The sequence below is a fragment of the Cryptomeria japonica genome, chromosome 11, assembly GCF_030272615.1.
Source record: "Cryptomeria japonica chromosome 11, Sugi_1.0, whole genome shotgun sequence".
Classification (NCBI taxonomy): domain Eukaryota; kingdom Viridiplantae; phylum Streptophyta; class Pinopsida; order Cupressales; family Cupressaceae; genus Cryptomeria; species Cryptomeria japonica.
Window position 1 is genome coordinate 719,104,392 of NC_081415.1, and position 26,459 is coordinate 719,130,850.

A 26,459-nucleotide genomic window follows, 5' to 3' on the forward strand; every position below is an offset into this window, starting at 1 on the left:
CTAGGACTTATAATGCAAAATCTAGTTTTTGGAGGATTCTTATACTTTAAGTTATAATTCAGGATCAGGATGACATTCCAGACTAAGCCAAATTTCTTAGAAAAAATTCAAAATTTCACAGCATAATCAAATTTAACCGGATTAACTTGAAATTTGAAATCCATGCCTAGGTGGATCATTTGAGGCATCACGCTTCCTAAAATCTAGGGATTTGGCTTTTTAGGTCAAAACTTGGAATTTTTGAGTTCCGGTCGAAGCTGGTCAGTGGTATCAGTGCAAACCCTAGGTTCCCATTCCGAAAAAGCAAAAAGCCTAAAATCTAGGGATTTAGCTTTTTAGGTCAAAACTTGGAATTTTTGAGTCCCGATCCAAGCTGGTTAGTGGTGCAAGTGTAAACCCTAGGTTTGCATCCTGAAAAAGCAAAAAAGCAGACATCCCTAAAAAATAGGGAAAATTTCTAAAAAAAGTTATACCGGGGATCGGGCTAAAAATGCCAAAAACGAAACTTCCTAAAAAATAGGAAAAAGCAAAGAAGCAAACTTTCTAAAAATAGAAAGTTGTCCAAATTCGTCCAAATCAATTGCGATCTTCGTCCTTTGGCCTCTCTAAGTACTCTAGTGGCGTTCACATTTCGAAATCACATAACTTGCCAAAATTAACTTTCAATTGTTAGGGCCTGGAATGCTTTGAACCGGACAAGGCTTGGTGAAATTGCAGCAAAAGGTCACAGGGCACTAACAAAACCCTAGAAAGCAGGAAAAGAGAGGGTCCCCATTTGCAATGGGACAATGTGTGAAAAAGGTCACAACAGTACTGAAGGCACCGAAAAAAATTTGAAGAAAACTTATCGATAGCTTGTGCTACTTTCAAAAGTCATTGGTATAATTTCAAAACAACTTCGATATGTTGATGGGTATAGTGATGGCCAAGTCAGATGGTTTTAAAAACAAACTTACACAATTTGAAAACGCCACGAAGTGAGGTAAGTGGGTGGTGACAAAGTCATTATCAAGTTAACAAAGAGGCCGATACATGTGGCTTTTATATTCTTATCACCAACTTAGGCATCGAGGCTTCTTCGAAGAGTTGGTTATTATAACTACTTCTCTGGCCGTTTTAAAACTTCATCCACGACTCGGTTAGCAAACCAACTCAGTAGATAAGAAATGGGAGATTCATAATGGCGTATTGACAGTCATCAGAAAATTATACTTGGCAATCATTTTCAGATGTTGTTGCAGAAATTCCAGCTGAGATGCATGCAGAATGTGAAGCATGGAGCAGACCATTACGGGTAAAGGGGTTTGTCAGATGTTCAAGTTACAGTTGCCTATGGTAGATACATAAATCATGAGGAATCACAGATAAATCACATGAAAGTTTATCAGACTATCTTAAGGAAGTGTCGCCATTCGAAGTATAAAGGTCCACAGGAAATGGATGAGTATAAAGGTGGTTTCAGAGACCTTCGAAGCAAGTGTGATTAGCAGATATAAAGTTAACTTCTAGGCTGTAAATCATACTGCACACTTGAATTGTAAAGAAGATTTCAGTGTGGAACTTATGAAAGCGTCATCATTAAATATAAAGTGCAGGACTATGAATATGCTCCAATGATCGACACTATGCTTTTCGAGGTTCTTGACACCAAAATAGGGCACATTAACGTACAAGATATCCAAAAATCATTGACAGAAGGAGAGTTCAAAATTCTCCCGCAAGGTAGCTGACAGTTGGTTGGTTGATGCAGCTTGTTTTCCCATAGCGGTGCAATGTCTAGAATTGGTGGTAGAATGTGCAAGAGGATATAACCCTGATGCCAGAGAAATAAGGACTGTTGATGGGCGCCTGATGGCTAAGCTAGATGGAGTTTCCATCGCCATCATTCTCCGATTGCCATACAAGGAGAAATTCACTTACATTGATAAGCAAAAGGCTTACAAGTATTTCAGTGATAACAGAAGTAAATGCTTGAATAACTTAGCCAAAGAATGGATGCTGACATCTCGAGGAGGACAATCTCAGCTTCCCAAAACGCTTCACTGCTCTCTTTTTATTAAAGAGATCTTTCATCTGATAGTCCTACTCCACAGAATAACAGGCAGCCCTGATTCTACTGAATTCGAAATGTGGATGCACCTTTTCATCATAGTCATATTAGTCGGAAAACAATTCATTGATTGGGGCCGTCTTATTAGTGATTGCATACATAATCAGTTGATCCATTTCATGACGAGTCAACATTTTCACATGTATTCCTATTTGATATATTCAATCGCTAATTTAAGGTCATGGCTAGGTTTGAGTACAACTGGTGTTTTGAATCAGGAAACACAGATCTACAACTACTACAAGCAGCTGCAGTTAGAGGAGAGTTTCGTGCATTTCAGACGAGTGAATGATGCCTTTACCATGCTAGCAGTGAGGCTACTTCAGGTAAATACAACCATTAGAATATCAAAAGAAGCGGCAACATTGATAAAGAAATATAGAAGTTACTTCATTCAATTTCCTAAATTCACCTACCTTTGAGTAGGGGGATTCGATGGTTATCCTTATAAGTTGCCAAGATACGTGGATGAAAAGCTCTTCTTGATTGAGCTTTGTAGACAACTGGTATCGGTGCAAATGAAATGCAGAGATTAGAAGAACAAAGGAGTAGACTTCCCTATTTCCCTTGGTTATTATTGATGCGAGCCTCGCTCAAGAGCAGATAATGTGGAAAAGGCTCTAGCTAAGATCAATTTGTATGCTTACCATATGAGATTTCCTTTGATAGCAAAGACTATTTCAAGAATAATCTGAAACTCGGTCCTGGATATCATCATTTCCCTAATATTGAAGACTTTTGGGAAGATTGTGAAGATGAATTTGAAGTGAAAAAAAGAAATTGGACGAGATTCACCTTGAAACAAATCTATGATTTCAAGATGGATTGGGTTATTGAAGGTATTGAAGATGATGAATTGGACCTGATTGATCCCATCTATTTTGAAGAGATTCAGTCTCAACCTCTTCCTGTTGTGAATTGGGTGGATTCAGAGGTTAGAGATGTCAGAGAAAGAACTAGTTTTGTGATCAAGAAGTCAAAAGCTTGGATCAGAAAGAAGATAGCACAAATGATTGCTACAAAGCCAACAAGTAGAAAGGAAACACCAAGAAGGAAAAATAGCTATCAAGATAGTTCTACTTCATCAGTTCCTTCTCATACACCAGCTATGGACGCTCTTTCTCATCAGAATACTCAAGGAAGCGGTGGAGATGAAGATCCTCCAAGAAGAAATAATCTCCAAAACACATGCTGAGATGAGCCTAGACAAAAGAAGAAGAAATCAAGATCAAAAGACAAAGAAGAAAATTCTAATTCAAGAGAAGAGAAAGATCAAGACCCAGTAGAAGTCTTGGATGATTCAAGGCTTGATGAATGTTTACCAACTATGTCACCTTCAATCCTCATTGAATTTCCTCATCATGAAGTACCACATCCTACTTCAATTATGGAGCCTTCTTTCCCAAGAAATCCAATTGATCAAATAGAAGAACTTAGAGAGGAAGCAACTTCAGTAGTACTTGAGCAACAAAGTAATGTACAAGAGCCCTCAAAAAGTCTTTTCCTCCCATGGTTGGAACAAAGCCTATTGAAAAAGAGAAAATTGGAGGAATTAGTGGTTCTTGAATTCAACACAATATCTGATCTTTTCAGGAGACCTGAGAAGTAAAGGAAAATCAAAGTGACTTGAAGAATAAAAGACTGATTTGAATTCAAGAAATATGTGCCTAGAGATAGCTCAGACCATTTCTGAAAAAGATGTAAACGAAGCCACCCCTGCAGATTTTGTTATGACAAAAAATGATATGGGTTCATCTTCTCATGACGCTGATATACAAAATTTCAGTGTGGTAGCTGCAAGGCTAGTGGAGAGAACTGAGAAAGAAAAGTAGTCAAAGGACCAACTAAAACAACAAGTGCAGAATTTATCCTCCTACTTGAAGTCCATAGTTGACACTTCTACCATGCCACTCAATGTTGCTCACCAACCAATTGTCTTGGGCCCAGAAGGAAAAGTTGAAAAAGGTGTTATTGATAGTCTCCAAAAATATCAAGTTTATGGGAAAGTGACTAAAAGTTGGGTGGAGAAAGTCAAAATCATTGTATCTGATTTCTTTGTTAAGGCAAAGGCTGTGTATGATGAAGGTTTAGTCAAGAAAGAGACCATTGAGAAGGACCTGAAAAATGTTAGGAAAGAAGAAGCAGCTTGGAAAGAGATCATGAATGATTTCAGGAAGATGATGGAGATTAATTGTGTGCAAAACTTCAAAATCAGCTCACCGCCATCCTCCCAAGTACATCATTAATTGAAGACTCACAAGTGTTACAAAATGGTTTTCAGAACATGGTTGATCAACAACTCTTTAACAGAGAAGTCTTCAATGAAAATACAATTTGACAAATTGATTGATACTTGCACTTCCTTGAAGATTTATTTCTGAATTACCGAGTATGATGTTAGAGTTGAGCAACATCTACAAGAACCTGAAGACCTGGAAGATGAGGATAGCTAACATCCTAATTCCTAAAGGGAAGTCTTTTACTCCAACCATCAAACTTTTCAGAATGTTCAAGGACAAAGAATCCAGTCGGCAAAATCAATTTCCAGAATCAGCAACTCCATTAATGGCACCCTTGGCAGGCATAGAATAAATGCAGTGATGCATATTGTATAGTTCTCATTTTTGTTGTGTGTGTGTGTAACGCAAATCATGTTTTTATCTTTGCTTTGTAAACATGTTTCATGATTGAGTTTTCTTATTCGAGTCTTATCTTCATCTCTTTTATTATAAAGTTAGGTTTGTCCTAACTGTTTCTTATGAGGTAGTTATATTAAGTGCTCAACTCAGGTAGTTACTTTAAGTAACTATTATTTTAAAATGAGTTAGTTATTTCAAGTTGTTACACTTAAAGTGAGTTAGCTATTCTAGGTAGTTATAAAGGTGGTTAAGGTAGTTACCTTAGGTGGTTACTAACCTCACCTATATATACCTTATTGAAATTCAATCAAAGGGGTTCCACTTTTTCGCAAAGCATTGTATGGAGGACTCGAATATCACTATTCAAGCAAGAAAGCAATAGAGATTTTTTTTTTATGTGTGTTCAATTCATCTCAAGTGTTATTGTTAATATTCTTATGTCCTATCAATGATAACCATTTGCTACTCTTTAACATTGCATGTGAAGAAGATTATCATTTCAAGTTTTGGTATCTTAACTTGGATGTGTGGAATTTAAAAATTGATAAGTTTATATCTTATTTCTCTATCAGTTTTGATTATACATGTTCTTTAAATCTTAGAAAATCCAAAAAACCCCCATCATAAGAGGGAGCTGCCCCTCTCAAATGCAGAGGAAGATTGCGGCCTCACCACAATCTCTCCAACTGTTGGAACTGCTGTCATTGCTTTTTGGGTGAACAGGGTCAATTTGGAAGATAAATTCACAGTGACAAATCTGTTTAGCAACACATTTGTAATTTCCCTTTTGTAAATGCCCTAGTTTTTGCCTTGAATTTTCAATCCCAATTAAGAAATGGAATAGAGATATCATTTACCAATTAGATCCTGATTGAGACCCCTCACTTATGTTAGATATAAAATCGATCTTTCCTACTAGGGTTAGGAACATTATCTTAATCATCATTGTAAATTACATAACATGCATGTGGATTCCCTTAAGGCTTTACCCAACAAACCATCCACATTATGGAGCACCATGAAAGATCATACAAGGTGCCTTGAGCCGTCCATCAAGCCCAGGAGCACAAAATGACACCCGCCATTTGGCCTCCTAGCCCCACTTGGGGTGTCTCTACCTGAATGGATCCCTAGCTACTTGCATCCCTCATATGTACCTTCTCCCCTCCATAAAGGGATGGCAGATTAGATGAAAGCTTTAAAGGAACCTTATCATAATTAACTATGTACATATACAGATATATTAACAATAATAGTGTTACCCTTCCTTAATTTTCAATTCTTAGGATTGAATAATTCTTGGCAATGTTCTTTAAAGTGGAGCCTTGTGTAAAGTTTAGTTATTATGTTGGGTCATAATTCTTTGAACTTGAACCTTTCTGTTGAACTCGTCCAAGGTACAAAGTTCAGGTTCAAGCGGTCTTGTCGCTCTGTGGTCATGTCTTTATTAAAGCTTTGTTGAGTGCGTTTTTGAACTTGAACCTTTGAACCTCCGTTTTCGCAAGTTCAAGGTTCAAGGTTCAATATGTGTAGGAGTGAATTTTGGTCCAAAGTCTTGTCTTTAGCAAGGTCCGTTGTATATTCTTATGTGGGTCCGTTGGTAGATTTTGTTTTGTTTCTTTGAACTTGAACCCGTGAACCACCGTTGAAGGAGTTCATAGTTCAAGGTTCAATGTTGGATAAATGCAGCTTCAAGTGGAAAAGGAAAGCATCATATTGGCGGGTGTTTAAAAAAAAAGAATATTCCAAATTTAAAAAGAACCCGAGATAATAAGCCGTGAGGTGTACTTTATTGCATGGTAATCATAAAGAGGAAGGAATAAGCTGGATAAGGATGAGATGTCAGGAAAGGGTCTTTTTAGAGTAAGAAGACACAGATAAGTAGTCAATTAATTCTGAATAAATTGTGTGAGCAATTATTTCGCCCTTACTTGAGTTTTCTTGTTTGTTTTAAAATCATTTCTCGTAGTTGCCCATTTCGCAATTAAGCAAGTGTTGGACGCTACGCATGGTGACTTGACCTCTGTTTTGCAATCTAGAATCCTCTTTCAAGGTGAGTTTTGTTCTTTTTCCTTCATCTTTGTTATTCCATGCATTCAAGGAGATCTGTTAATTTATTTTCTTGCAAAGTTTCTTGTTTACCTGTAATATCCCGGATATTCTTTTTTTGTTTTTTAAGACCAATAAGGATCATCAACCAACATATACCCATTAAGGTTAGAAAGCATAAACTCAAAGCTTGTTGAAAAAGCAACCCTTCCACTTTTTGATCACCAAGTGCCCAATGTGGGAAGGTGAGAGCATACGATGAAGAGGGGATCGTTAGATCACAAATCTGCTGAAATGATAAAGTAAATACAATACTGGGTGGCAAGCCAGCCCTTTCCGCTTATCCAATGGGAAAGCTAGAGACTTGGCGGTGAGCCAACCAAGAGAACCATACAGAAACACAAATCATTCAACCACAGTATTTCAGCGGGAGGACTGAATTACAAATACTCAACTCGGCCGCTTATGCAGCGGGAGGACCATTACAACCAATCATCACTTGACCGCTTATGCAGCGGGAGGACTGAATTACAATTTAACTGATGTAGGCGGCAAGCCAGCCTCTTCCACTTTTCAGCGGGATGAGAGATTACAAGCCAGAAAGGGTTAGTAGCACTACTACTTAACCTTACAATAACAGAGAGAGTGAGAGTAGAAGAACAATGCTGAACATAAAAGATAATAAGCATAAAACTCTGCTAACATCAAAACTGCAGGCTGGAATGCATAACCAGTAGCCTATAAACCCACTAAATCACTCATATCTCTCTCAATACTCACCCAATTCACCTAAAATCAGTCCCAAACCAACACTAGACCAGCAGCGATGAAAACAAACCAAAGGTAAGCTATCAAAACCCCCCACATTATTTGGCACGCATCCCAATGCACCTTCAAAACCCCACGCCTAGCTAAGGAATTTCGATTTGCTCTAATAAATTCAATGCTCAATAAAAGGTGCCACAAACTTACAGTGTGAATCACTAGCAACAGGAAGGATGAATGAGTCGGTACCCAGAATGATCAGACACTCAGGCAGAGAGGTGTGATAAAAAATGTGCTTAAGCCACAGATAAACCAGCAACTCCAAAATCGCTTTAAAGACCAAAAAGACTAATATACGCACTAAAAGTAGGGTAGATTACAACACATAGCTAGGTACTATATTTCAAGTACAAAACTGGAAAGCATTAGGGAGCCGCACTCCGAAGCCTCAAAAATCTGACGCCGATTTGGCAACATAACCATGCAAATTTTCAAGATGTCCAGAATGAGAGCCCAAGGCTCATATTTATAACTCCACGCCTTCCCAAATGCAAATGCAAATGGCTCCAACTTCACTCATTCAATTTCATTTCACCTTATGTCTCCCCACTAACTTGGCGCCCACTTACCTTTCCTAGGTAAGTTCGAACTTCCTCATGGCGGCGTCATTTTTGCAAAATAAACATTAGACCATAGATGTTATTAATCCTCTAAATGGCCACCACAAATTCGCCCTCTGACTTAGGAGATAATCAAATGAATATTACTTAATTAATTTTCCTAAGTCATCTCCACAATTAATCAGTAATTGCAAATATTTAAATATTAAACCTTTGACAAGGATATCATATTCAATTAAATTACTTATGACTCCCATACTGATCATTAACAGAAACCAAGATGAAGCGGAGTGAAGAAGACCAAAGAACTGCTACAAGACCAGGACCCTGTCCACTGCCAAAAATAGAAATACTCCATACTGCCACTTACTAAAAATAGTAAGTCAAGAACTATTGCTCCGAGAAGCATGATCTTCGCACCCAGTGACAGAGCATGGAAAGCTCAGTAGGACAGTATCATCAAAACAACTAACCCCTGACTTATTAAAAATAGTAAGTTCTTGCCTCATCAATGTTTGAAACCCTAATTCTTCATTCCACATAGCCTATGGGTCTCAGGAATAGGCCACTGGACCACTGAAAGTACATCATCGAGAAGGGGACATTACATTACCTCTGAATCCTGTGTAGAAACCCAAGATGAGACCAACATTACCTAAAATTGACCAAAATTCTAGGCTAGTTTGTTCACACCCAGATTTAGGTGATACCTTCCTCCCATCAGTAGATTTAAAAGAATTTCATGAGAGTGCAGAATTTTGCAAATTCTCGTCTCATGCAGAAAATAATTGATAGTGGGTTAATAGAAGCGGCAACTTTTCCACTAGTCGTTCTCTTTCCAGAATTAGTCCAAGAATGTATGAACCACTATGACCCTCTTCAGAGGAGCATCCAAACCACAAATGGTGAAGTTTTGCTGAAAGTGAATCGGGAAACCATTGCTGCAGTCATGAAGATTCCTGAGAAGGAACGGTATGAGGACTGGATAGTGTCTAAGTCGCAGGGGTTGTTTTCCGAAAAGAAGACAATATATCAAAGTGTTATTGCTCGGAACTGGTTATTGAAGCTTCAGAAGGGTGGCTCTTGTTTACCTAGACCGTTAACCAGAGGACATTTGATTAGGGAGGTATGGGATATTGTCATTTTGCTTCATAGGATTAGAGGGAATCAAGTGGCCTTCTTTTGGGAAGATTGGATGTACTTCTTTGTTCAGGTTATTTTAGATGATGGGAGATACATAGATTGGGCGGAGTTGATTGCTGAAAGGATGCATGAGGGTTTAAGTTGTTTTGGTATCAAAATTTTCTATATGTCATCTTTCCTCATATACTGTTTAGCTTGCACTTGCCAATGGGTTGGCTTATAACATGAAAATTGGCGAAATGATATGAAGATATATGATTACCATCCGCATTTGCAACAGAACAAAGCCACTGAGAACTATCACAGGCTCCATGATGTTTTCCTTGGGAGACTAGTGTTTGAGTTGAAAGGGGATATTCATAAAAGATTGACTGAGGAAGCCATGTAGTTTGTAAGCACATACGGGAGCTTCTATATTCAGTTTTCCAGGTTTACTTATTTGAGGGTTGGTGGTTTTGCAGGTGAACCATATAAGTTGTCGAGATATGCCTTTGACATGCAAGTTTTAATTGAAGTATGCAGTCAACTTGCTCATATTGACAAAGAATACAGGGCGAAGCACCAGACAAGAGTTTCTTTTCCCATTGAGTTGACCTATTACACCTGTAATAGTGTCTCAGATGCCTTGAATTTAGAGTTAGAGTTCAAGAAGCTCAACTTTCAATTGTATACTCCTTGAATTGATTTTGATGCTAAGGGGTTTGCAGCGGCTCACCTTACACTCAAAAAATATTTTCAACATATACCGAACCTAGAAGATTTTTAGGCGGATTGCATAGATGAATATGAGGTTCAGAGAAGAGTTCACTTAAGGCTTTCAGTGCAACGGATAAGGAATTATGGTCTGAAGATGAATATTGCAAATATTGTTGATGATGAAAGTGATATGCTTGATTCCCAGTTTGTTGATGATAGACAGAAGGGATTAATTCCAAAAATAGATTGGGGGAAGAATGAAGAAGAACAAACCAGGACATTCTCGGTTATCCGAAGGATAGAAAAGTGGCTCAGAGAGCAGAAGTTCAAGGAAAAGTTCAACCGCAACCACTAAAACCCTGGTTTCTAATCCCCTTGTTCCATCTTGTGCAGGTCCTTCCAGGAAAAAGGAGAAGAGTGAGTAGGTAATACAAAGGGTACAGAGCAAAGAAGATTTACCAACAGGAAGAATCACTCGTTCTAGAACTAAGAGCAAAAGAAAGTCTTCCCCTGCTGATATAGTAATTGACCTTGAGACCGTACTTGAGATGGATATTTCTTTTCCAAATCCAAATGTGGAAGTGCAGGATTTAGATGATGAGGGTGGCAGCCAATAGGTAGATGAAGCCCTGAATGTGGACACTACTTTAGCAGTGAGAGGTCGAAAGGAGGTAGAAATTGGTTCAGACAAATGTCTTGCAACCCTAGGGCCAACATGGTTGGAAAACACATTAACCAGTAAGAAGAGGAACATTGTTCCAGTATCTATCCCCGTCGAGGATATGGTCAGTAAATGCCTGGGTAAGGTTTCTAAAGCCAAAAGGTTGAAGACTGTATCCAAAATTGATTTGATGAAGATACAGGTAACTGGACTGTGGAGATTGCCCGCCCAAACACTGATGAAATTATAGCTGATTCGACAAGTAAAGATTTCACGGTGGAAAAAGTGAACTTAGGGGCAGAAACTCGCACAACAGATGCATTACATTTGGAAGTTTCAACCAAGAAGATGCTGAAAAGATCCAGGAAAGATGAAAAGGATAAGTTTGAAATGAAAGGGATAATGAAGAGCATGGCATAAAACATTGAGGCAATCAATAGTCCTAATCTGCAACCCATTTCTCAGACTCCTACATCTGTTGACCCGAAGTCTCCTGTCAATCAGAACAATCGAGCAAATCCAAAAATGCAAATTTAATGACAGACGTTGTTATGGATTAGCTAGGCGAAATCCAGAAAGCGGGAGGGAAATATTTGGTGGATCTGAGTAAGGTTCATGATGATGCAAACATGGTGACAAAGGAATTGGAGAATGAAATTGTCAAATGGAAGAAGGAAGAAGCTGAAGGGGTGAAAAGAGCATCTTAGATGAGAGAAGTACAGAAATATGGTGTAATGAAGTTCTTGTCAGAGAAGTCAGTTCCAGCCCTGGATGATAATGTCTCGTACGTGTGCCAACGAAATTTAGAATGGAAAAATGCGTCGGTGAGACAAGCATATGAAGAGTCTGCTAAATTGGTGAAGCAACTTGCAGAATTGATATCTTCCATGCACATTGAGCTTCGTTGCGTTGGTTTGAAGTGCTTAAAAGATGATGAAAAAACTCTAGAAACAGTTGAGGTCATAACAGGGTCATTAGAAGAGAAAATCAATCACATCAAGGAAGCCAAGGGCTTGATCCCAAATGACTTGAGCCTCATGTCTAAAAGGGAGTCACTTCTTTTCTTGTACATTCAAAACCTAGGTGAACATTCAAATAAAGTAGCGCAAATATGCCGCAAAAAGGAAGTATGGAAGCAAAGAATGACACACGTGGGGCTACCGCATAGCACAATCATTCAACACTTTGATGTCGCTTACGCGGATTGGAAGAAGAAGGCAGTTATCAAAACTGCTTAGGAATGTTCTATGCTAGGATGTCTCTTTTTAGTTGTTAGTTGTGAAAACAGTTTTGTTTTCTTGTTATAAACGCTGGTTTCTCTGAATTTGCGGGGCAGAAATGGTTTTTTCCGTGTAAACCTGTTAGCCAGGTTGTGGCTATATAAACTGATTTGCTTGACTTTGATAAGGTCTGAGAAATTTTGGTGATTATATAGATTAATAGACTTAGTTTTCTTATGAAAGGTGTTTGTTGGTGTAAATAAATATTCATTTTGGATATTATTACACTTACTTAAGTTAACTTAGGATAATGCATCTCTTCGTAGTTTGGATTTGAGACACTTAGGGAAGTGTGCACATAGGGATAGAGCTTGTAGGAGAAATTCCACCTTTTGTGGTCTTATTTTGCTGTTACACTCCACATTCGGTGGGTCATCCACCTCTTGTGGAATATTATATTATTTCTCCTACCTACCCTTGTTTCTCATTGAGCCACATGTCATATTTGTGTGCTCATACATCCATATGGCCTTGCCTATATAAGCAGGCCAATATTCATTGTATTGGTTAATCCAGTTGATCATTTTGCATATTGATGAGAATACAGTTTGTTCTTGTCATTCTATTGTCTCTTTTATGCTTTTCATTGTGCCCTTGATCTTGGCAAAATCCTACATGGTATCAGAGCTATTGGGGCTTCATTGATTGGTTTTTGGAGACATCGTGGAAGGCTTCTATTTTCGGATTTGGGGATCTTCAATTTTTGGGGGTGTCATACAGCGATTTGGACATCACCTTTGAATCCGGGAGGCTGTTTCCATAAATTTCGACTATAAAGTCAACCTATTTTGGTGAGAAATTTTTTTTCCCTATTTTGGCTATTATCGTACGGATTTCAATTTTTTTTTTTAAAAAAAAAAAAAAAATGAAAAATCAAAAGTGATCAAAAAAATAAAAAAAAATAATTTTTTTTGCTGTGTTTGGGAGTCCGTAGACCCCCCCCGTACCTGCAGTCCGTGTGTTGCAGGTTGTACCGCACTGCAAACAGTACCGCAACGGGTACCACCCGCCGCCGCCGATCGAACAGGTTCCCACCGGCCGCCTCCTGCCTCCCGCCGGTCTTTGCACGCTGCCACCACCACCTCCAGCGTCCTCGGCTCCAGCCGCTCCCTCTTCTCCGGCGACCACTAAAACAGGCGGCCACTGGCCCGCGGGCAAAACCGTACACCTATGTCTGCCACATCAGAATCCGTACGCAGTCCAGTCCGTACGCCACGTCACCCGCGTACAGTCAGCATATCCGTATAGTACGGACGCCACGCAGGGGGTGACATTTTTGTGACGGCCAGACGGACGTCAAATTTAACACAGTAAACTGCTGATGTCAGCGCCACATCAACAACCTTTTGAAATTTTTTTGACCCCTCTCCATTGAGCTTTTCAGTTTTGCAGTCCAACTTTGAAAGGCCATATCTTGCTCATTTTTGCTCCTTTTTTGGTGCAATTTTTTTTGAAATGGGCTAAAATTTCGTGATCTTCGCAGTGGTGTGGTTATTTTCTGATTTTGGTGCACAAGTTTTTCGGAATTTTCGGATTCTCTTAGCTGTACCTGTCCAATCCTCAATTCTGCAACTTCAAAAGCCTCGTTTGAGCTCATACGACCTCCTTTTCAGGTGCCGTTTTTTTTGAAAGTGCATGTTTTTTCGTCTACCTTCATAATCTATGATCAGATTTCAGAGATTTTGAGTAGAAATTGTACTTTCAGATATTGGTCTTATTTGGCCTATTAGGTACTTGTAAATTGCTTGGATCTTAGTTAGATCTCTTGCATTATCAGTTTGAGTCTCTTTTGGCCTTATTGAGGCAATTGTAAAATTGTAAATCAGAAGTCCATTTTGCCATTTTTTGCAAGTGGCCCATTGTATACGCACTACTTATAAAGTGCCAAAATCATCACTTTTGGGGGGGTTCTTTGATTGAGTGAAATTGGGGGGGTGTCTTGTGTGATTGTGCCTCTCTTTGTGCTCTTTCCATTTTTGTTGCAATGAGTCCTAATAAATTTCCACCTTTAACTCCACATAATTATGCATCATGGAAAATTAAAGTATGGAGTAAATTAATGGAAAAAGGTCTCACACATTACATAGATGGAACAATAACAACACCACCTGATCCTAAGGTTGATCCAAATACTCAATTAGAATGGCTCACAAAGAATTGCATGGCTCTTGGAACCTTGCGCAAGTATGTATCAGATGACCTCATTTTTCACATTGAGAAGTGTAAAACAATCAAAGAGGCTTGGGATATGTTTCAGAAATTGTATGGTCAAGTTGATGAAATCAGAGGCTATCAGATTGACAATGAGCTCACCAACTTAGATCCCAAGAGTTTTGATACAATCCAAGATTATGTCACCAAAGCAAATGAGCTAAGAGCAAAGCTTAAGGATTGTGGAATTGACAAAAAGGATGCTCAGTTGATATTCAACTTGTTGGACAAGCTTGCACCAGAATATGCAGCATTTGTGTCTAGCTTCCAAACTCATCGTTTGATAGTGGGGAGTTCTTATGTTATGCCTTCATTTGATGCTTTCACAGAAATGTTGATATTGGAACAATCTAAGTTGTTGAACATGGGGTTTCTCAAGTCTTCAAAGTCCAAGGCTTTGGTGGCTAATCAAGGGAATCAAGGAAGTCAAGGTAAAGATTCCAACAAGAAGAAGAAGCACTCTAAGTCTAAGCCACACCAGGAAAAAGGACAATCATCCTCTCCATCCCAAGGCGATTTTTCATCCTCTTCCAAGGGGACACCACCAAAGAAGGATAAACCAACTTGTGCATATTGCAAGAAGTATGGTCATGATGAGCATCGATGCCATGCAAAGCAAGTTGATGAATTAACTAATCTTCTTAAGAAAAACAACATCAACTTGCCATCCGCCTACACAAAGAAGGATTCATCTCCTTCCTCTTCCTCACAGTCTAAGGGAAAAGGGCAAGCATTTGTGGCTACAACAGGTTCTTCACAGCAATGGATACTTGACTCGGGTGCCTCATATCACATGGGTTCTACAAAGGAGCAGTTTTCTTCATTGGAGCCATCTAAGGTACCTCACATTTACATAGGTGATGATACACAAGTAGAGGTTGAAGGGAAAGGTTCAGTTGACATGGATGATGGAACATTTGAGAATGTTCTCTACGTTCCTAACTTGTCTACCAACCTTCTCTCCATCTACCAAATCACTCACTATGGGAATGGGAAAAAGGTTGAGTTTACACCAGATTCAGTTGTGGTAAAGGAACTTGATGATGATGCCTTGGTAGCAGTGGGACAAGTCAATGACAACTCAAGGCTTTATTCATTCTCCCACTTTGTGCCAAGTTCACCTTCTAGGGCCTTGCTTACTCATTCAAATTTAGAAAGTAAGCTATGGCATGAGCGGTTTGGTCACCTCAACTACCGCTATCTTCAGCAGCTAAGCACTAAAGACATGGTCACAGGTCTACCTCGAATCAGTTTTTCAGAGGGTGTATGTTCAGGTTGTTCCATGGGCAAGCATCCCGAAGAGAAGTTTGATAAAGGGAAAACTTGGAGAGCTTTGGAAGTTCATCAACTTGTTCACAGCGATGTAGCAGGTCCATTTCCAACACCTTCATTTAGTAAGGCCCGCTATGTTCTTACCTTCATTGATGACTACTCCCGCTTCACTTGGGTCTACTTTCTCATTCATAAGAGTGAAGTATTTGACAGATTTCAGGACTTCAAGACTCGTGTGGAGAAGCAATCAGGGAAAGTGGTCAAGATTCTTCGCACAGATAATGGAAGGGAATATGTGAACAAAAGACTTGAGGATTTTTGTACATTTGAGGGGATTGATCTTCAGCATTCTGTAGCATACACTCCACAGCAGAACGGGGTTGCAGAACGCAAGAATAGAACTCTCAAAGAAATGGCTAGCTGTATGATACATGCACGTTCTCTTGATCCCGCCTTTTGGGCAGAGGCTATCAGTTGTGCCACACACATCCAAAATTGGGTTCCTCACAAAGCTTTGCAAGGTATTACTCCTTTTGAAGCTTGGGTTGGTAGGAAACCAATTGTGAGACATTTTAGAGTCTTTGGGTGTCCAGCATGGGCTCGCATACCTCCGCAGAAACGCAAGGCATTGGAACCACAGAGTCGACCTTGCATATTTGTTGGATATCCTGAGGGTGTTAAGGCATACAGATTGATGGATCCAGAGACACGAGGTATTCATTGAGAGGAGTGTTCACTTTGAGGAAAGCTCTCCTAGCTTAGCCTCTCTACCTCCTCCACCTTCCTCCATTGTGGATAGTGATGTTAGTGATTCAGATGATGAGACTCCTTCAACTCTGACTCGCAGGGTTACACCTCCGCAGGGTCCACTTGAAGTTGAGGAGCCTTGTTCTCCACCTCCACCTAGACCTCGTTGGGCTCGACAGACACTTGAGTCCGCGAGTTCTCTTGTTGGGGATCCTTCAGATACACGGAGAACTCGATCACAACATCAGGATCTTCCACATGCATTCATTGCTACCGCTTCCGATCCACAGACATTTAGGGAAGCATCAGGGGTTCCTGAGTGGGACCAAGCTATGGAGGAAGAGTATAGTTCCTTGATGAGGAACAACACATGGGATCTAGTCCATCTCCCTAAGGGGAGAAAGATGGTTCGATGTAAGTGGATCTATCGGACCAAGTTTGCAGCGGATGGTAGTGTGGATAAGTATAAGGCTCGGCTTGTTGCGAAAGGTTTCTCTCAGGTTGTATGTGTTGACTATACTGAGACCTTTGCACCCGTAGCCAAGATGAACTCCATTCGTTTGACACTTGCTATTGCTGCAGCTCATAATTGGGCTGTACATCAGATGGATGTGAAGAGTGCTTTTCTTCATGGTGATCTTGATGAGGATATTTATATGGAGCAGCCATAGGGTTTCATCCAGGATACTTCCTTGGTTTGTAGACTAAGGAAATCTCTCTATGGCCTTAAGCAGGCCCCTAGGGCTTGGTACACCAAGATGGATTCCTTTCTTCTCTCCGCAGGTTTCACCAGGTGTCAGTCCGATCCGAATGTCTACATTTTGCGACAGGATGACTCTCACTTAATACTTGTGCTCTATGTTGATGACTTGATCATTACAGGGAGTACTTCATCCATCATTAGCAGGGTCAAATCTACTTTGCATGACAGATTTGCTATGACTGACTTGGGTCTTTTGCACTACTTTCTCGGGATAGAGATTTCACAGTCACCTTCCGGGATTACACTATCACAGCCCAAGTATGTTCTTGATCTACTTGCACGTTTTCATATGGCTGATTGTAAGCCTGCCCCGACTCCCTTTCTTTCAGGAGTCAAGCTTGAGGCTCAGTGTTCTTCTCCACCAGTTGATGCCACTTTGTATCGTCAGCTTGTGGGTAGTCTCATCTACTTGACTCATACACGGCTTGATATTTCATTTGCAGTTGGCATGGTTTCCCGCTTCATGCAGGAACCACATGAGCTTCATTGGAAAGCCGCCAAACGCATCCTTCATTACATCCAGGGTACACATCATTATGGGATTCACTATGCAGCAGGCACAGGACTTCGCTTGGTTGGTTACACAGACTCCGATTGGGCTGGCAATCTTGATGATCGTAAGTCTACCTCTGGTTAAAGTTTTCACCTTGGTTCGGGCCCCATTTGTTGGCAGAGCAAGAAGCAACATGCTATTGCTCTCTCTTCGACTGAGGCTGAGTATTGAGGCGCTGTTAATGCAGCAACTGAGACCATTTGGCTCCAGTAGATTCTCACAGAGTTTGGATTCACCACTCCACGGCCGACAGTTCTACATTGCGACAATTAGAGTGCTATTGCAATCTCGAAGAACCCGGTATAGCACCAGCGGACCAAACACATCGAGATCCATATGCACTATATCCGAGAGCTCATCTAGGAGCAGGTCATTGATTTGCAGTATTGTCCTACAGCAGAGCAGGTTGCTGACATATTCACCAAACCTTTCACCGAGAGTAAATTCTAGCAGTTGCGAGCTCTCTTGGGGGTGTGGGATGTGTCATTAGGGGGGGTCAGTTGACTTCTCCTTCCTCTCTTATGGGGGGGACTTTTTCTTCTTTGAGAGTCTTTTGTACATTCATCTCTCTTTTGGGGGGGAGTTTTTTCCCACTGGGTTTTCTCCCTTTCTCCGTTTGTGAGAGATTGCATTGCATAGTTTTGCTTGCATTTGCATATTGTACATGGGTACCTATCATGGCTTAGTAGCCGGGACCCATCTTGCATTGTTGACTTGAGTCTTCATTCCCCTAAGTTGCACTTAAGGGGGGGTGTTGGTGTAAATAAATATTCATTTTGGATATTATTACACTTACTTAAGTTAACTTAGGATAATGCATCTCTTCGTAGTTTGGATTTGAGACACTCAGGGAAGTGTGCATATAGGGATAGAGCTTGTAGGAGAAATTCCACCTTTTGTGGTCTTATTTTGCTGTTACACTCCACATTCGGTGGGTCATCCACCTCTTGTGGAATATTATATTATTTCTCCTACCTACCCTTAGTATTTCTTACCTACCCTTGTTTCTCATTGAGCCACATGTCATATTTGTGTGCTCATACATCCATATGGCCTTGCCTATATAAGCAGGCCTATATTCATTGTATTGGTTAATCCAGTTGATCATTTTGCATATTGATGAGAATACAGTTTGTTCTTGTCATTCTATTGTCTCTTTTATGCTTTTCATTGTGCCCTTGATCTTGGCAAAATCCTACAGCGTTGAATTTTCAAGGAAGGCATTTTATCTATGAATAGAATGATACTTATTTTGTAGCTTTAAAATCTGTGCATTTGAATGTGAATTGAAAATCTCTGTTGAGATATATATATTCATTTATGCAGCATTTGTTGCTTCTTTGATTATTTCACTTTCATAAGTCTGTGGATTAATTTAATGAGTAAGTCTTTTGTTGATTTTGCACGGATGTTCTAATCCCCCTTGTCCTGTGAGACACGAGAGAGACTCGATCAGATCTGTGTTGAGAGAAAATTTTCTAAAAAGTGAAGCTAATTTAGTTGTAAGCCAGTGAGTTTGCATACATAATTTTGATCTTTATTGCATTCATGTGGTGTTGACTTATGAATGTGAATGCCTTTACTCACTTTTTGGTTAAATGTGAAGTTAGAATTTGAAATAAAAAATCATTGAATATTATACGGGAAGCTGCACCCTTATGCAGAGGGTAAATTCTTCATAAATTTACACAACTCTTGGTCCAATTTGTCTTTCAAGAAATAAGGGTAACACGAGTCAATCAACATAGAATTAAGACAAGACAAATCTGTTCGCCAACAAATAGTAAGAATGATAATCTTATAAGTGATATAATTTTTTACTTATAAATTCAAGCATTATTATATGATGAGTGAATCAACATGATAAAGATTATGTAACATCATATCCAGCACTTTGTGATTAACAAAGTCTGCTGACTATTCTTGATGTCTCTGCTATTAGATCTGTCTTTTTATCTGATTTGTTTTTCCACTCGTTTTTGTTTGATGCTCTCTTCTCTCTTGTAGATCGATTTTATATAGCCTCTAAGAGGAGACGTAGAGTCATCCCCCTTTGTAAGGGATGTCTAGCTTCATGAGGACATGTCTCTTCCTCGTGTCTGATTTACTATCCATTTGTTTAAGATTATGATTACGTTTGCTTCTAACTAATGGTTGTTAGGATGATCACCTCTTAGTAAAAACTTTTCATCGATTAATAACAACATCCCTTAATGTGCATACAAGCTTCTATAATTTCATCAAACCCCTATTATTCTGAATGTGGATTGCTTACCATATGGTGGATGAACTTGCTGCCAGCATCATTATCTTGCCAGAAAATTGTGAAGTCTATTAAAAAGACAATTTTCTCTTGTGAGCATTTATTGTCAAGGCGGGGGCATGACACGTTAAGAGATGGACATTGGACGATCATATGCTATTCAAATCTCTGCTTCCATTCTCAAGAAAGTTGACATGAGTGATTGCCTTGGAATAGCAGCACGAGTATTGTTGCAAATATTCATATTGGACACACTTGCCAAGAAAGTTTTATGTTTGGGTGCATACAATAAATATTTGGAGAGTATGTGACTGAAATGTCTACTTGCAAATAAGTGTTTGCATTGTAGTAGAAGCACACATGTAATGTTCCGAATTGGCATTTTTTGAATTTTGCAATTTTATAATGGACAATGCATGAGCCTTACCACTTTTGAGCACTAAGGTCTTGATGTGAGCAAGGTGAGAGCATATGATGAAGGGGGGCAGATATATGTTATAATAAAATGCTTGTTGGCGGCAAGCCACACAACTCAATATTGTAATCTTTTACAAAATCTGAAAGTAACTTATTCTCACTCTAGCAGCACACCTTCTAGATGAAATACAAATTGAAGCTAGAAAGGAATGGAATTGGGTTCTGTTAGCAAGCCATCTAGAACAATTAAAAATACGGAATTTGGTGGAGAATTGGATATATTATTGTTACAATTAATAATGCCAGAAAAGATAATGATTTTTTATGCTGTGGCAACATAGCCATCCGGGCTTGCAATAGAAAAATCACCAACATTTCTTCTATTGTTTCTAGTGGTAAACTGCATAGAAAATTACAGATAAAATTTATTTCAACGATTTGAAATACTAAATTGCAACTGTAGAAATATCAGTGAAATAATTACTAGAAATTAGCAGTATCTTGTAAGAACTGAGATATTAAACCATGCATGAAAGTTGCAGCCTTCCCTAAATGGGATAACTACCTTAGAGGTGGTACAGTAGGCTTTAAAATATTATTTTAGCAGCTTTAATGCTACAAACACCACCTTCCTAGTAGATAATTCTCTTTTTATCATTGCAACGTAATATCAACTTCACACAAGATGAATCACTGCCTGCCTTGACAAATATGGCAGCCTATGATCATATGAATATTATGCGGCCAATATAATAAGCAGCTGCAACCCTTTTTATGGATTATGAAGGCTGCAGTCAGGCATAGCAATTCGTACAACTTCAAGTCATACTCAATAGTAATCACTACTCCTAAAAAGAGTATGACAACCAGCAATGGGGCAATTCAATCCTTCTAACAGGTGCGGCTAGTACCGAAGGTATGGTAGCATCAAAAAATATTATAACTAGTAGAAAATGAATTTTGAATGTACAACCAACAATATAATATATTTAAAAAGGTTTTGGACGAAAAAGTGGAGAAGCTGAAAGCTCAGATCAGTAAGTTGGAGGAAGGAAAGACAGCCATGAAGAACTTCCTGATTATGATTCTGGATATCCTCAACTCTGTGACCAGGAATATGGAGGAAATTGCCAAATACCTTGATGGCTCCAGTACTTCCAAACCTGTTGTGGACCTTGATATTGACGATGATGCTATTGAGGCTGGGAACGTGGATAGTGCTCTTGGAGGTGCGGCCAAAAGGACTAGGGTGAGTATGAAAAAAGCTGCCTTGGCCTCTTCCAAGGAAATCCCAATGCTCAGGGATAATATCAAAGAAATGCAAGGGATTAGCGGAAAATTGGCTAATGCCCTTAAAAACATTTAAGTAATTTGTCTTTTTTCTGTTTTGGCTGGATGTTGCTGGTTTTGTTGGGCTTTTGCCCAGAACTTTGCTGGCTTTTTTGCAGAATGTCTTGTCTTGTTTCTTAATGCTCTTATCTTTTAAGGTTCTATTGTAAAGGGTTTCCGGGGCCCTTCAAAACCTGTTTTTCCCATAATAAAAAACAATATAATATATTTTCAAATCATAAATCTGAAACCGCACACACACATACAAACAAATTGTGGAAAATGGCCAAACTGAAACAAATATATTGAAAATCCCACACAACCAAATAATTGGAATCGGAATAATTCTACATCTGTTTAGCACAATGATAGTTCCTAGATGGAATTAATCAAATGAATAGGAGGCTTTTATCTCGAACTCATTCTTTACCAAAGCTTTTTTGTCTTCGGGTTGGAAAGATGAACAATGTTCAATCTTAACAGAAATGAATTTGAAAATATAAATTGGTAACTCTTTGGACCATTCCTCAACTCCTTATATAAGTTTTTCAAGAAAAAATAATGTTATTTTATTTTTTTCTTTTGTTCCCTTCAAAATTTAGTTTTGAACAGTGACTAGAAGAACTTTTATAAAATACGTTACTTTTTGAATCCCATTCCTAGCATCACTTTTGGTCCCTATTTTAAAACAATCTTTTTAAGTGTTCCATGGGGACACCCACCCCTGCCCCCCCCCGCCCCACTCACCCCGAAATCTTGGCATTTTTAGGATGCAGGGACTTGGGGACAATGTCCTCCCACTGCACTGCCACCTCTGTTAGGACGCCATAGGGATTCCAAGGATGTTTGGGGGACTCCCAAGAGTCTCTTGACTATCCCAAGGACGTCTAGGTATCTCCCACAACCCCTGATCAAAAACTCAATGTGAAAATGAAAAAAAGATGAAAACATTGTGAAAATGACATTCGTCATTAGGTTTGTGAGGTTTTGGAGGTTTTGGAGGCCTTATTTGTGCTTGCACACTCCCTCCCGATTCTGTGAGGGGGGCTGCTGACCTCATTGGGGGCTCTACCCCTAGACCCCCACAAGGAGCATTGCCCATTGACTCCGTTGGGGGCTCTGCCCTCAGATCCCTGTAGGGGTGCTGCCCCTTGATCACATTGTGGGCTCTACCCCCAAAGCCGCACAAAGGCAACTGCCCCTTGAACCAAAACTTTGTCCCACCATTGTTATTGTTCAATGCAATCGTTGCCATGTTTTTTATGCTTATTAGTTTAAACTATACATAGGATGCCAGTGGCATGATTATGATAAGAGAACCCATGGGATGTATAGATTTCTTGGATATTGCTAAATTTTGATTATGTTAGTTAAGCATTGCTTGATTGCAGTTGAGGATATATTATATTTAACTAGAATATTCATATGTAACCATAAGCCAGCTGCTGTGGATACTTCTTTTAACTGATTACAACTTTTATTGGAGAGAACAATGATCAGATTGATGGAATTGATAAATTGGCTACCTTTCATGTGGCTAGTCTTTTCATCAACTTGTCAATGGAATGAACATGGCTTCAAATGATTGTAGTTGAGGCCATGTGCTGCGAAGCTATGGTCAGATGATTGGAGTTGTGTTTGTCAACACTTACCAATATAACCTGCAATAACTGGAATGTTTATGATAGGATTCTTGAGGGGAATTTACCATCCTGACCAAATAATTGAATTTTTTTTAATGTTCAGGTTAAGAGTACTACCTTAAACAGAGGCACTGATGTTTTCGGCTTATGAAATTTTATCATTGAATATTTTACTAGAACTTTTACTGCTTAGTTATGCCATTCTTCAGTTTGAAATCTGTTTCTCAACAACTATCTCAATCTGTTGCCTTGAAGTATGGTAAATTAATTGACTCTCTGTATCATGTTATCTCAGTCTGTTGACTTGAAGTTTGGTAAATTAATTTTCTCACCTACGCTTTGTATCACATTAATGAAAACAATTTGTTATTGGAATTTTTGTTTTCTTCCTTTGCCTTACCATTTTGTATGGCATTGTTAACGGAAGTTTCTAGATTTTATTTGGAATTTTCAGTAACCGTGGAGTCGATCGCAACAGTGATTGATGGAAGAGCGGCTGCTCAAGAAATAATGGGTGAAGTCGCAGCTGAAGTATCCAAAATGAGAAACACACTTGGCAAGGTCCCTAGTTTAGCTGTAGTGCTAGTTGGAGCAAGAAGAGATTCAGAGATTTATGTTCGCTGCAAGAAAAAAGCTTGTGAAGAGACAGGAATCATATCACTAGGCATTCACTTGCCTGAACATTCCAGTGAAGATGAAATTCTAAGGGCTGTTAAGAGTTTTAATAATGATCCATCTGTCCATGGTGTTTTGGTTCAACTTCCTCTGCCACAGGTAGTTTCATAGAGCTTATAAACTAATTTAGTAAATTGATAGTTAAAGGTTGAATTTATTCACTCCTTGTTGATTATGTGCATAATCCATTTAGTACGAATTCTTATTATCTACTTTCTCTGCTTAGGATTCCATTAAAGGAGAAGTCCGATATTGGTGATGGTTCATTTGTACACAACTTACCTGTGTAGCAATTCTACTTTGAATATCAATATACCATAAACACAAAACAAATGGCGATTCATTTTGGGTTCTTATTAGATTCAATTATTGCACTTGCATTTCAGATTCTGCATTGACTTTGCTTTGAGGCACCTGAATTATCTATCAATTTGGTAGTGCTACTCACGTTGCAGAGAACAGATTTTGTATAATTTGCTTCAGCTCTTGCAATCTTTTGCTATAATATGTTTCCTAGTGAAATCTGATGGTCTTAGTGGCCATAACTTATGATTGTTCAAGTATTGTCCGTAAACATATAAATTTATCGTCAAAGATGACAAAATAGAAACTTACTGGGATTCATAGATTACATATATTTTAAACTTGGTAAAGGATTGCCTAAGCATTTAAATTGTAGTGAGAAAATGGGAAGAACAGAAAAGGTAGATGTATAGATAAGGTCTTAAAAGTATCACCACACCAATTTGAAAAGATATGCAATGCCTTTTTTTCTATAACTGTTGCAAAGTTTTTTGTTTTGTCAATTTAATGATTTTTGGCCGATTTCCCATCCTTTAAATTTGTCTGTTATCATGGATTTACTCATGATGTATAATAGTGAACAGCATGTCAACGAGGAGAAGATTTTAAATGCTGTTAGCATAGAGAAGGATGTTGATGGCTTCCATCCTTTAAATATTGGATGCCTAGCAATGCAAGGGAGAGAGCCTCTATTTGTACCTTGCACACCAAAAGGATGCATAGAATTGCTGCTTCGATCCAGAATAGATATGATGGGGAAAAATGCAGTTGTGATAGGCTGTTCCAATATTGTTGGAATGCCTGCTGCTATTCTTTTGCAAGTAATTCCCTCAGACATCATGCTATTGATACAACTTTACAGTCCTTTGTCTTTCCACCCAATTGTTATTTTGATTAGTTTCTAATGAGCCTATTGTGGCTTTCTTCATCTATGTATGGAATGGCCTCACATGGAGAATCCTCATTGTGGGTTGTTTGTATTTTGGCAGAGACACAATGCAACTGTTACTATTGTTCATTCTTACACCAAAAATCCTGCAGATATTACACGCAAAGCAGATATTGTTATTTCTGCAGCAGGCATGCCAAATTTGGTTCGCGGCAATTGGCTGAAACCTGGTGCAGTGGTAATTGATGTTGGCATAAATGCAGTGGAGGTATGGCAAGTTTTGGCCATCTGTTTTCCGTCATGAATTTATTTTCAAAAGATGTTTTTGATAGAGGAAGTTGAAAAAAATTGGATGGCATTTTTCCAGGATCGTAATGATGAGAGAGGATACCGATTAGTTGGTGATGTTTGCTACAAAGAGGCTTCAAGAATAGCTTCAGCAATAACTCCTGTACCTGGTGGTGTTGGTCCAATGACTATTGCCATGCTTATGTCTAATACTCTAGAGGCAGCAAAACGGACATTTGGTTTGATTTGAAAATTTGCCCTTTGGTAGCCATTTGCAATGGACTTCAGGTTTGTTATGATGACAACTCTTAAAATCGTTTAATACATTATTGAAGTTGTTATTTTTGTTGTTACTGTGTTCATTCTTGTTTTCAATCTCCTCCAGGTCATGAAGTGTGTTTGTTTACGAAGTGGCATCCTTGAGATTATTGTTGTAACAAAAATATTCATTCTGATCCATCTACAAAAATAAGATAATATACATCATAAACATAAGAATTAGAATAAATGTTCTTTTCAAACTATCAATTTTTTATTTATTGTGGTGGAAATGAAGGTTCCAGAGCTTATGGAGATAAGTTTTTAAGGGAGTGGTAGGTTACAAAGGAAATGGTCTTTGTCCTCATTTCAATTGGTGGCACAAATTTTACATATTATGCATCTCATGGGACTTCTAAGCTAGTCGAATAGCCAATTTCAATATGGAAGTTACCAACATTAATTTCTCTTTTAAATTGTGAGAATGATGGAAAATTGATTTTTGATTCATCAAACTATAGTTTATGTGATATATGACTAAGTGCAAGCTAATGGGTTCACTTTTAGTGGAGGTTTGAAAAAATTCTCAATAGGAATGGGTATCCATTTAGGATCGGGGTTCTGAACTTAATTTTAGACTCATATGAAATGGGTACTTGTTTTGATTATTAAAATGGTAAAATAAGTACATGTTTTTAAGTGAAATGGATACCTGTTTTAGTTTACATTATATTCCCCCTCCTTAAAGTGAGTACATATTTCATAAAATTTTAAAATTAGGAACCTATGGTTTTGCTTTTGTTTTAACTTTGGAAACTCAACCCTTAGTCTTGGACATGCAAGTACAATGTCATAAAACAAGCAGCGAAAAATTAACTTTAGCAA

General features: G+C 38.8%; 1 protein-coding gene across 4 annotated transcripts in view; it reads left to right on the forward strand.

The window, feature by feature from the left end:
- The window catches only part of LOC131061290 (bifunctional protein FolD 2), a 66,482-nt gene extending 40,641 nt beyond the window's left edge, over nucleotides 1–25,841 (forward strand). For 3 of the 4 annotated variants that reach the window (XM_057994891.2, XM_057994890.2, XM_057994889.2), the window contains exons 3-7: nucleotides 23,596–23,935; nucleotides 24,724–24,960; nucleotides 25,129–25,296; nucleotides 25,396–25,604; nucleotides 25,702–25,841. In XM_057994891.2, coding sequence (XP_057850874.2) covers nucleotides 23,596–23,935; nucleotides 24,724–24,960; nucleotides 25,129–25,296; nucleotides 25,396–25,566 — 916 coding nt within the window. In that variant the 3' untranslated portion in view covers nucleotides 25,567–25,604; nucleotides 25,702–25,841. The remainder of the gene's footprint in view (nucleotides 1–23,595; nucleotides 23,936–24,723; nucleotides 24,961–25,128; nucleotides 25,297–25,395; nucleotides 25,605–25,701) is intronic. The other variant, XM_057994893.2, reaches the window with a different exon arrangement.
- The last annotated feature ends 618 nt before the right edge of the window (nucleotides 25,842–26,459 follow it).